The 11,898-nt window shown below is 34.6% G+C and overlaps 2 protein-coding genes across 4 annotated transcripts; both read left to right on the top strand.

The window, feature by feature from the left end:
• On the top strand, positions 608 to 3,863 carry LOC18779392 (protein MAIN-LIKE 2). 3 transcript variants are annotated; one of them, XM_007214759.2, is made up of 6 exons: positions 608 to 880; positions 1,613 to 1,710; positions 1,821 to 2,456; positions 2,568 to 2,735; positions 2,823 to 3,236; positions 3,326 to 3,863. In XM_007214759.2, the coding sequence occupies exons 2-6, from the start codon at positions 1,621 to 1,623 to the stop codon at positions 3,530 to 3,532; spliced, it is 1,515 nt and encodes a 504-aa protein (XP_007214821.1). In that variant the 5' UTR covers positions 608 to 880; positions 1,613 to 1,620; the 3' UTR covers positions 3,533 to 3,863. The 3 variants fall into 3 exon arrangements, with proteins under 3 accessions (XP_007214821.1, XP_020418646.1, XP_020418645.1); XM_020563057.1 differs by having other exon boundaries at positions 1,811 to 2,456; XM_020563056.1 differs by lacking the exon at positions 608 to 880 and adding an exon at positions 919 to 1,508.
• LOC18781413 (isoeugenol synthase 1) lies at positions 8,210 to 10,475 on the top strand. The gene is made up of 5 exons (XM_007212580.2): positions 8,210 to 8,460; positions 8,590 to 8,724; positions 9,133 to 9,364; positions 9,771 to 9,974; positions 10,140 to 10,475. The coding sequence occupies exons 1-5, from the start codon at positions 8,269 to 8,271 to the stop codon at positions 10,337 to 10,339; spliced, it is 963 nt and encodes a 320-aa protein (XP_007212642.2). The 5' UTR covers positions 8,210 to 8,268; the 3' UTR covers positions 10,340 to 10,475.

Below are 11,898 nucleotides of genomic sequence, written 5' to 3'. Positions count from 1 at the left end.
CAAGAAGTAAGACTTCTTAGGTAATCTAAAAATGAATAAGGGCATTATTGTCAAAATACAAAAGAATTTGTCCTTCTTTATAAATACTCTCTCATTTGAGCTGAATCAAAAATTTCCTTTTTTACTTTTCCTATTTTATTATTTATTTATTATTTTCCCTAAACCCATATGGATTTTTTTCCAAGTCCCATATGTGGATATTGATGAGAGTTTCAAGCAATAAAAAAATACACGGTCAAAAGATTGACTTGAATGCCTATGTCATGTACATTATTAACACTAGCATATGCCAGTTGGTTTTTTTTTTTTAATATTTTTTTTTAGAATTAAGAAAAGATAATATTGGTAGTTATGTTCTATAAAAGTAAGACTTATAATATGATTTTGTTTTTAATTTTATTTTTTTAAAATATGAAAAAAAGTGAATTTACTATATTATTCTCATTTAATTAATAATTTCAATTCTTAATATTTGAATTAACTAAAGACATTTTTTGATATTTTAAATATTTCATCATTCTCTATCTTTTACTTTATATATATAGATAACACGACCCATCATAAGTTGTGGTCGTTTTTCATTTTCAAACACAAACAGAAACACCCACCGACGCTTTTCTCTTTGCCGTTGGCCATTAACAAAAACAGAACTCGGTAGGTATTATGTTGTCGTTATCTATCCATACCCAAATACGACGCCGTTCCTCTAACGCTTATGCCATCGCCAAAAGACGAACGACTTTGATATCTATCTTGTAGATTCTAATTCCTTTTGAAGTTAGCTGAACCAGAACGCACGACACCTGAACTATCGTCGTTTTTGGCTTCTCCGTCGTCTTCAAGGTCGTAAGCATCTCGTACTCTCCAAAACCTATTTCAGGTCAGTATAGTATTGAAGCTTTTAATTCAATTCCTGTTTTTAGGGTCTCCTTAAAAATTCATTGGCCTTTTGGGTTAATTTTGTGAAATTAGCTGTTTTAATTTGTAATTCAGTCAAAGGCATGGCTTAGTTTAAAAAAGGCATGGCTTCTTGGGTTAATTTTGTCAAATTAGCTGTAGGAACTATTCTGTTTTTTTTTTTTTCTTTCATGAAAGTCTTTGTTGTTTCGGTTTTGGAAGAACCACACTGTTCAAAAACGAAATTTGTTCTAAAGTTTTCTGCTTTTGAAGAAAAAGAAGGTTTTCATTTAAAAAATTAACTTATTTGATTGAAAGATGTATGAGAGAATGATCCTAATTTAATGTTGATAAATACTTTCTTTGTCTGTGTTATGGGTGTGTTTTGAGTAATTGTTTCTGATCAATGGGACGGGGAGATTCGAACTTAAGATATTTTTCAACGTTGGGAAGAGAAGTATCAACGGATTAATTTTTATTTGGTAATACTTGAAATTAACAAAAAAAGGAGAACCTCAGGAGAGGAAATTTACCTCATGCCCCTAAAGTCAACCTTGAACTGAGTTGCGGATATATAATTTGAAGTTACTGCAGTTGATAGTTGTGGATAAGTACATGATTAAACCCTCTTAAATATATTGTTGTTTAGGGAACTTATGGAGCTAGTTTCAAAATGCAATCTCTTTCTGTGTTAATTTAAAATTTCTTTTGTTAGTGGCTTGGATGGGGTCAACTATAGATCCTGGACCAATCGATATTTCTGTACTGTACGATCAAGATAACCATATTTCTTCAGCAATCTGGGATGGACAGGTTAGACAAAAAGCTTCTATCCTTAATCTCATTTTTTTCCTTGTATTTGTTAAAATCATATTGATAGTTTGAATAATTCTGTGTGTAACGATTCCACTAGAACTTTACAGGAACGTGGTGTGCTTAGATGCCATGAACACAGTTCAATGCTTGAACAATGGAAGCTCACAGCTAAACAAATTGAATTGGTTGAGAAAGCTGGTTTTGGGTACTTTAGAACAATTCCAACGATTAGCCTTGACAATTCACTTATCTCGGCACTAGTTGAGAGGTGGAGGAGAGAAACAAATACATTTCATTTGCCTGTTGGAGAAATGACCATAACACTTGAAGATGTTGTACTGTTACTTGGGCTACCAGTTGATGGAAAACCAGTTATGGGTGTAACAAGGACACCCGGAAAAGTATGCGAAAATTTACTAGGGAAAGTTCCGGAAGACCTAAATGGTGGAATGGTGAAGCTAACTTGGTTGAAAGAGTGCTTTTCTAAATGTCCTGAAGATGCACCAGTTGAAGAGACTGAGCGTCATACGCGTGCTTATCTCCTATACCTGGTTGGTTGTACAATATTTTCCACAACAACTGGAAACAAAGTCTCTGTAATGTATCTTCCATTGTTTGAAAAGTTCGATGAAGCTGGAAAGTTTGCATGGGGTGCTGCAGCTTTGGCATTCCTCTACAGAGCTCTTGGTAATGCCTCCCTTAAATCTCAAAGCACTATAAGTGGTTCTTTGACACTACTGCAGGTATGCATTTTTGCCTTTTTTTAATCATCCGGTGGTAGCAGTGGGCTGCTGGCATCTCTTTATATCAATAGCCTTCACTTAAAACGTGACTGTGATTCTTATTCTTTTTAGTGTTGGAGTTATTATCGCCTCAATGTTGGAAATCCGAAGTTCAATGACGAACCAAATGATGGTTGCTTTCCATTTGCACTTCGGTGGAAAGGAAGAGCAAGTGGACCAAGATCAAACAGCAATATAGTTTCCTACCGCAAAGCCTTAGATTCCCTTCAACCTTCAGATGTAGGTCATTTAGATCTTTGCTCGATTTATATGATCATATATTGATCAGAAGATGATAATAGTAATTTGTATGGTATTGACATACAGGTTAAGTGGCTCCCATACAAAGATTTGGACTCTTCTTCTTCAGTGGGAGATATAAAAGAGAGTTTGATTTTACGGGCCTCAAAAACTGTGCTAATATGTTTTGACAAGGCTGAGAGACACCTCCCTGATCGTTGCCTCAGGCAGTTTGGCATGCTTCAACCAGTCCCAATGGATGTTCCGCGATGGGAGAGGAAGATTCGTGCACTTGATCAGGGTTCAGACTTGTCAAAGGAAACAGATTTGCAGCTTAAAGGAAAAAATCAAGCAGAGCTTAGGGAATGGTTGGAGCGTCGACTTCGGATTGTACAAGTTGAGGAAGTTGTGGATGAAATCAAGTACATGGAGTGGTATGAGAGAATTACTCGAAAGTTTGTTGGGAGGCCTGAATCTTTAGAATCCGAGTTTCAGAGAATAGTAAGCCTATGCGTAATTGGTCAATTGATGTTATCACTATCAGTCATTAAAAATAAATTTGAAGTATATGTGACTACACTTTTTTACAGGTTGCTGCCATGAGAGAAATTGCAGATATAGCTGATTCATTTCCCGCAGATCGAATGGATTCCCGAGATAGGAAGTCACTTGATGAGATCAAGAACGCAGCACATAAAAGTCTGATGGATTTGGTTGGAGACTCAAAGAAGGGTAGACGTAAGATTGCCACGAAACGTAAAAGGGAGGATGATCCAACTATCAAGGATGACTACTAGCTTTAAGTTATGATTGATAATGCCTGGGCTCCTTGATAATTCTTTTATATGATATGCAGTGAGCTTGGTGGGGCAACTCTAGCTATTCATTTCTGACATTGATGAAGTGTATCTTTCGCAAATTCATCAATCTGTAAAGTGCGTCTTTGATGTAGGATAGTATTGTATTGTATTACTAGAATCCGTCGGGATATGCCTGTTGAATGGTTGAAGAAGGAAAAGAAGACTAATCTTTAGTTGGGGTTTGAGAAATAAATCTTACATGTGCTTGAGATCAACTTGTTAAGACAATCTTTTCTTTTCGTTTCTCTTTTTAGTGTTTATTTATTTATCAACAGGGGAGGGGAAGGATTGTCTTTTATTTAGTTTATTTCTTGGTGAAGACAGTCTTTTGGAAAGTAAACCAAAAAGGGTCGAGAGATGGTGCAAAATGATCTAAACCTCCAACATGGAGAAAAGTATTCAAGGAATTAATCGGGGAAACCGTGGAGGTGTATGTGGATGTTGTTGGAATACGATTTCGCAAGGCTTAGGAAATTCCCAGAAAGACTAACAAAACAAAAAAGAGAGCCTTGAAAGTAAGAGAGCATCGGTGTGGTGTTGGCCAAGACCATTCGAAGCTCAAGTCAGTATCTTACAATAAAACTGAAAGTTGTATGCCAGAATTCTAAATAGGGGAATTTGGATTTGACTCACATTGGCTCAAGTTTTTTAGTTTGACCTTAAATATATTAATTTCTTATGTTAATAAAATGAGTGTTGCTAAACAAATTTTAAAATTAACTGAGTATACCCTATGACTTAAGTACACCATAATATTTTAATCAAAATGTAAAATTAACTAAGTGCACCCTATTTAACTACCCAAAATACCCCTGATACACCCTAATACACTCTCATACCACATCCTAATACTAATCCTAATCCTAAACCAAGTTTCTCTTTTTACATGAATTCGTGCCCTCTTTTCAAATTTTGGGTTTGCAACAAAATCTTTAATTTTGTGAGCTGTTGTGGGAGTAAATTTGCTAGCTCCTTTAATTCAAAGTTTGATAAATACTTGTGATTTTCTTTGAAATATGTGTTGGGGACTCAAACATCTCTGTCAAATTACCAGTGAAATGCATCATCACCAATCCAAAATCCTTGAGAATTTTGGTTGCTTCCAAGTTAGAAGAAAACTTTACACCCTGGGGTTGTAAAGTCATCCACTTCAACTTTATTGTTTGGATAATGTTGAGCTAAGAAGTGAGACTAGAACAAACTTTTCCATTCAAATATGGCTGCCCATCTTTTGCATCAAGAAGAATCAAGTACATTGAGAAACGTCAACACTTGTCCTTCGATGTGTTGGAAGCTCTAAGCCTTTGAAGCCATCAAAGGACCTTAAAATTATACGACAACTTCTCTATGTTTGATTAGAGTTGAATATGGTGAGTAGAACGTACTCATTAAAATTATATTTGTTTCACAATTCCTTAGACCATCTCCAGTCATAGAGCTAAATGTAGTCCAGGGGTATAAATTTAGCCCTCCAAAATATTATTTTTTTAAAGAATAGTGTAGGGCTAAATTTTTCCATCTCCAGCCATGTAGGGGTATATTTTAGGATCCTTCATATTTTATTATTTTGAAAAAAACTATGGTATGACACTCATACATTCCACAACTATATATTGTTTAATTTAATTAAACTACTATTTATAGGCAATATTCTATATATGACACGTATACGTTGATATATATCCTAACGGCTAGCAGAGCACCTTTAATATTAGTTGTTGGATATACATTTACATGAGATGTTTCGTGTTCTTGCCCACACTTTATAATTTCTCTTTTTGAAAAGCACATGCATGGGGCCTACAAAAAAATTTGCCATATGCCAAAGCTGAGCTACAATTGCCCTGGTTAGAAGGCTAAAGGGCCAAATGTGGCCCTCTAGAATTTAGCCAAAATTTTTTTTAGCCCATGGCTAAAGATGGATTTTACATTATTTTAGGGCTATATTTGGCCTATGACCCATGACTGGAAATGGCCTTATATCCTTTTTGGTAATTTTATATTATGGTAAATCTATATATATAAAGCAAAAGGCAGAGAATGGTGAAACATTCAAAATACCAGAAAATGCCCTTTGTTAATTCAAACATTAAGAATTGAAATTATTAATTAAATGAGGATAATATGGTAAATTCATATTTTTTAATATTAAAAAATTAAAATTAAAAACAAAATAAGATAATAGGTCTTATTTTTATGGAACATAACTATCCTGTTATCTTTTATTAATTCTAAAAATAAAATAAAAAAGAAAAAGAAAACCAATTGGCACATGCGTGAGCATGTGTCAAGGGGCTAGTTAGTAATTAAATAAATACTTTTGTAGTAAGGTGTACTCAATTAATTTTAGAATTCATTTAACCGCACTAATAAAATTCATGAATAAATTTGATTATTTAATAAAATTATGGATTTAAATACTCGCTACAAAAGCACTATAGAAAAATACTCATAAACCAAGTGTTATATAAAGACTTGAGAAAGCTCAGTTTTAGTACAATTATATTAGGCTGTCATACGAGCAACTGGGAGTTTACTTGTTTTAAAAAAGCAGTCAAGTGGTAATATTATAGCCAAATATGCCTAAGCCGTCTCCACATTTAAATAATTTTACATAAAATGCATCGACCATATTCACGACTTGGAACCTTCAATTTTTAAATCATCATTGGCCTCCTCGCAGAAAAAGAATATTAAGAGAAGAATTATTCTGATATTGTTAATTTTTATTCTTATTATTAGGTTACTTGGTCCTTAGATGAGGGTCCTATCTCTTAATTACTGGATCAAACTAATCAATTTGATCAAACATCTAACCAATTTGATCCAACAATAAGGCCCTCGCTATAAGGTACATACATTTGCTACTAATCCTAGAAAATATCAATTAAGATATTTGTTACCTGCAAGGTACTTGTAGATTAAGTGGTTAAAAGCATTTAGTCCCACAACCAAGGTCTTACGTTTGATTATCTATTTCTCCAATATTGCTTGTATTTAAAAAAAAATTAAAAAGATATATGTTATAGAAAGAGTAGGGGCAAAGGTGGTAAGGACTCCTAACCTTTGGGTAATTTTTGCCAAATTTTGAAAAGTAGGGACTAATATGTTGTTGACCCCAAACTCCAGGGGTTCAAACTGTAATTAATTTATACCAATTATATTATACCTTTGGCTTCAACATGTGCACTCGTTTTCCTATTTAAGGATGCTTAATCGGTTGTGAGATTACAAAATAAGCTTGTCATCACAATCAATATTCGTAATGCATCTTTGATCGTTTCTGTCTTTTTTGCTTCAGCATGGTTGTGCTCCACTCTTTCCCAAGCCTTCCGGCTTCTAGGTGTTTATTTTTGTATCTCTCTGCAGCCTGTGGGCTATAAATGTGAGAGAGATCTCTTTAATGAAGGATTCTATTGAATAATTAGCTTCACAGCAAACATGAGCCATCAATTTCTCTTGAGAGTTTTTATTTGTTGGTCAAACTCCCCCCTTTTCTTGAGCTCTTTTCTTGTATATGGATTACCAAGCTGAAAAGAAGTGAGGAGATTTGTTGAAGCACGCCACTTTAATTGATAATATCCTTTGGCTTTGCAGTTTGAAATGTCCACAGGATATATTGTGATTCACTTGTGCTCCATCTCTGCCTTCCATTTGAGGCCTGCTGGACGTGGCACATAGCCAAAGACAATCCATGCATCTTTTTTATTTATTTAACAAATGACTTTTGTGTGTGAACTTTTGGGGTTCAACAGCCTGCTCCCAGAAAAAGAATATTAAGTAAAGAACCAGTATGATATTATTATTATTATTTTTATTATTAGGTTACTTCATCCTTAGATGTTAGCACCTTATCTTTTAATCGTTAGATTAAACTAATCCATTTAATCCAACGGGCCCTCACTATAGAATTCTTGTATGATACATTAGGTATGTACATCTCTACTACTAATCCTATTATTTTTTATTAAAAAAAACCAAGCATAGAGGCAAACAAAATTAACAATCACCTCTGTATTAGAAAGCAATTGAGTGCCAACGAGGTCTAGTTTAGTAAAAAATGTCTTAACTTGCAAACCAGTGGTCTCAGGTTTGGACCCCAAAGGCACCTTGATAGTATACGTATGGGAGGATTTAGAGTCTCTACATTTAGCATCAGTGCATTTGTACACATTTAGAAAAGGCATGACAATAGTCAATATAGCAATTTTCTCTGAATTTCGAAAAGTGCGTTCTTGATAAGTTGAGAAAACGAGTGTAGTCTTGAGTTGTAAATATCAATTAAGATATTTGTTACCTACAAGGTACTTGTAGATCAAGTGGTAAAAAGCATTTAGCCCCGCACCTAAAGTCTTAGGTTTGATTCTCTATACCTCCAATATCGCTTGTATTAAAAAATATATATATATATAGACAAAGATATATGTTATACAAAGAGGGGCAAAGATTCTAAGGACTCTTGACTTTTGGAAATTTGGGCCAAGTTTTGAAAAATTAGGGACTAATATGTTATTGATCCCAAACTCCAGGGGTTCAAACTGTAATTAACTTACCAATTATATTATACCTTTGGGTTCAGCATGTGCACTCGTTTTCCTATTTAAGGATGTGAGAATAAGCTTGTCATCACAATCAGTATTCATCAATATCTCAGGACAGTAGTCGTCTGGGATATGATGGCTTGTGAAAAGAGCAAGATACTCATAATCGGAGCCACAGGTTACCTTGGCAAATACATGTTGAAGGCAAGCGTCTCTTTGGGACATCCAACCTATGCCTACGTGAGACCAATCAAACCCAAAACCGATTCTTCCAAGCTTCTTCTGCACAAAGAATTTGAAGCCATGGGAGCCACCATCTTCCAAGTAAATTAAAATTCCTTCATTTCTTGGCCAAACTGCAGTGAACTTTTTTTTCATATTTAATTTATGACAAGCTATACATTTATCATTCCTCATAGTTCATCAAGATATTAAAACTTCATGATATAACAGGGTGAACTGGATGATCATGAAAAGCTAGTCAAAGCAGTTGAGCAAGTTGACGTTGTAATATCCACGGTGGCTGTCCCTCAACATCTCGAACAGCTGAAACTAATCAAGGCCATGAAAGATGCTGGAAATATAAAGGTCAATCTTCCCTTCTTGATCATTATTAATATCATACTGAGTATTGGTTTTTACAGAGAGCTTCACGGACACCCTTATAAGGTCCACCCTTGTATTGTATTTCAATTATCGGAATTGTTTATTTTTTTTATAATAGGTTTTCTCTCAATAATCATCTCTGAAATTCGAAATCATTTAACCACTTAATTAAATCGTTGTCATTTTGGCAGTTTTTTGGAACACTGTGTTCTTCGATGTTGTTGATCACAACAACTACGACTTTGTCTAATGTTTCACAAGCATTGAATGAAGACTTAAAACATAGATGATTTTGATAGTTCAAGTAGAATTTGCAGTAGGTCTCACGAGGTATATATATGTATCTCTAGTACATACATGTCTATCTAACCGATGTAATTTTAAAATCAGAGATTTATTCCGTCAGAATTTGGAAATGAAGTTGACAGAGTAAGTGGGCTGCCGCCTTTCGAGGCTTTACTTGATAACAAAAGGAAGATCAGAAGGGCGATCGAAGCAGCAGGAATTCCATATACTTATGTGTCTGCAAACTCATTTGGTGCATATTTTGTTGATTATTTGCTTCATCCTCGTGAAAAAACAAACCACCAAGTCACTGTTTATGGCACTGGTGAAGCCAAAGGTGAGTTGAGTTTGCTCATAATTTTGTTTTTTGTTTTTTTTTAAAATATTTCAGACAGTAGACATATTCGTTTCGATTCTCGTATAGTTAAAATTAAATAAATAAATTTGTTGACAAATAAATAAATAAATGCACCAACAAACCCTTAAAAATGGAATCGAAACTCGGTAGCTAAAAGTCAGTTAAATTTATTAGGAAATCTCAACTTGTTATTAGAAATATTGTTCTCATGAAAAATTGTTCTCAACTTGTTATTATTTTTTTGTTGTTGACGAAAATGTAATTTATATTCATATAACTAAAATATTAGAAAACATGTTCATTAGTTTTTATTTTATTCAAAGTGAGATGGAACATAACTGAATATATAATTACTAATTATGTTCGAACTAATTCTGCTGTCTAGCCGTGTTGAACTATGAGGAAGATGTTGCTACCTACACAATAAAAGCAGCAACAGATCCAAGGGTTGCCAACCGTGTCATCGTTTACAGGCCACAAGGAAACATTGTGTCCCAGTTGGATTTGATTTCTTCTTGGGAGAAGAAGACAGGATGCACTCTTACAAGGAGCTATGTCCCAGAAGAAGAAATACTCAAGCTCTCTGAGAGTAAGCAATTAATCTTTTTTTTTTTCGTGTTCAGAAGTTATATCGAACGAAAGTATTTGATACCAAACAATTCTCTCTCATTGTGTCTTTGGACATGGAAATGGAAGCAAGCAATATGATAATGTGGTAGTGATATTTGTTTTTGTGTGCCATTCTTTCTTGCAGCCCTCCCTTCCCCGGACAACATAGCGGTGTCAATTCTGCACAACATATTCATTAAAGGAGATCAAATGAGTTTTGAACTAACAGAAAATGACCTAGAGGCCTCCGAGTTATATCCTGATTACAAGTACACTTCCATTGATAGCTTCCTCGACATTTGCCTGGTGGATCCTCCCAAGCCAAAATTAGCAGCATTTGAATGACCGGTTTCTTTTTGGATAAAATGGGAAACTACTATCCTTATTACTATTTTATACTTTCTTGTTTGTATTTGTGAATATTGGCCACTATCTACGTGCAATATGATAATGTGGTAGTTATATATATGTTATTTGAAAATGCCAGGGTCATTAGATGATGTTGCTTCAGAATTCATATGTTACTATCCACAATGCAAATCACAATATAAATTTTTTTTTTTTTTTTCAAAACTACATATGGGAGGGGGTTTCATTCACAGACAATATCAAGGTGTCATTGAGATTTGAACCTAAAACCATTGGTCTGCAAGTTAAGGCCTTGTTGCAGTGGGATAGATGGTGGACCGATCCCATTGGGTATGATGAAGTCTGTAATCAAAGTAAATATTTATAATTTATTTAAAACTCAAGAAATCCAAAAAGCAGTTGACCTTCCTTAACGAATTTTTTTTCTCCATAAAAACAATTAAATAATAAATTTGCTAAGTAATAGGGTAAAGTGCTGAATACCCTCCTTGAACTATCACGCTAGTTGAAATTTACACCATGAATTAATTTTTCAGCCAATTTAGCCTTCCTACTAAATTTTATAGCCTATTTACCCCCCACCGTTAGTTTTTGGCAATTTCGATTCAATTCTCTGTTAAAAAAGTCATATGTCAGGCACATGATTCACTGTTGAAATAAAAATTGATTTTTTTTAACCTCCTTATTTTGTATCTCTACTGGAGACCAGCAATTTTTTTTTTCTTTCTCTTCTTCGCCAAAGAGCTCGAATGAGAGAAATCAATCGAAGAGAGAAGAGGTTAAAATCAATCGCCAGAAAATCCAAATTGGGGGCTGGGTAATATGGGTTTTGGAGGGGGAGGGTAATATGGATTTCAAAGGTGTTGGTTATGGGCACAGATATACCTTCTTCCTCACCTCCTTGTTTGTTCTTTGTTTCAGCTTCCATTGTAAATTGTGCCCTCTTATATGAAGTTGAAGGTGCTGAAGGTTTTGTTCTTTCTGAAACACTTTGTTGCAGATCTCACATAGAAATCTATTTGTTGCCATGTGATTTGAGAGACAAGGCTATTACTTCAGCATCTGGGCTGCTCAAGTATCAAAATTCCAAAAACATAAAAAAAGAAAAAGAGTAAAACTGATATTAATCATGCATGATATGTGTGAATTAATGCTGGTTAATTAATTTTGATTTGATGAGAAACCTGGGTTGCCCGGAGGGTTTCTCTTCTTCTTTGGCGATGGTGGCTGCTGCAGAATATCATGTACTGATGATGATGACTACTGCTGAGGGTACAGAGAGAGAGAGAAGAAGAGGCCGAGGAGGAAGAGAGAGGGTTTGCAGAGAGGAGCTGGGTAATCTGGGTTGCAGGGTTGATATGTGCCATTCATGTGGTCTTTTTAACAGAGATTTGAACAGAAATTGCCAAAAATTAATGGTGAGGGGTAAATTGGAGATAAAATTTAGTTCAAAGGTTAAATTGGCTGAAAAATTAATTCAGGGTGTAGATTTCAATTAGCGTGATAGTTGAAGGGGGTATTCGGTAGTTTACCCT

This window comes from Prunus persica, chromosome G4 (assembly GCF_000346465.2).
Source record: "Prunus persica cultivar Lovell chromosome G4, Prunus_persica_NCBIv2, whole genome shotgun sequence".
NCBI lineage: Eukaryota > Viridiplantae > Streptophyta > Magnoliopsida > Rosales > Rosaceae > Prunus > Prunus persica.
Note: the sequence above shows the minus strand (reverse complement) of the source record. Positions and strands in the feature narration are given on the sequence as shown.

Excerpts from the sequence above, each read along its gene's own strand:
- LOC18779392 (XM_020563056.1), top strand. Across the intron at positions 1,711-1,820 it reads CAGCAATCTGGGATGGACAG|GAACGTGGTGTGCTTAGATG; the intron begins GTTAGACAAAAA and ends AGAACTTTACAG. Across the intron at positions 2,457-2,567 it reads GTTCTTTGACACTACTGCAG|TGTTGGAGTTATTATCGCCT; the intron begins GTATGCATTTTT and ends TATTCTTTTTAG.
- LOC18781413 (XM_007212580.2), top strand. The coding sequence starts at position 8,269 with ATGATGGCTTGTGAAAAGAGCAAGATACTCATAATCGGAGCCACAGGT. Across the intron at positions 8,725-9,132 it reads AAGATGCTGGAAATATAAAG|AGATTTATTCCGTCAGAATT; the intron begins GTCAATCTTCCC and ends TTTTAAAATCAG. Across the intron at positions 9,365-9,770 it reads TGGCACTGGTGAAGCCAAAG|CCGTGTTGAACTATGAGGAA; the intron begins GTGAGTTGAGTT and ends TCTGCTGTCTAG.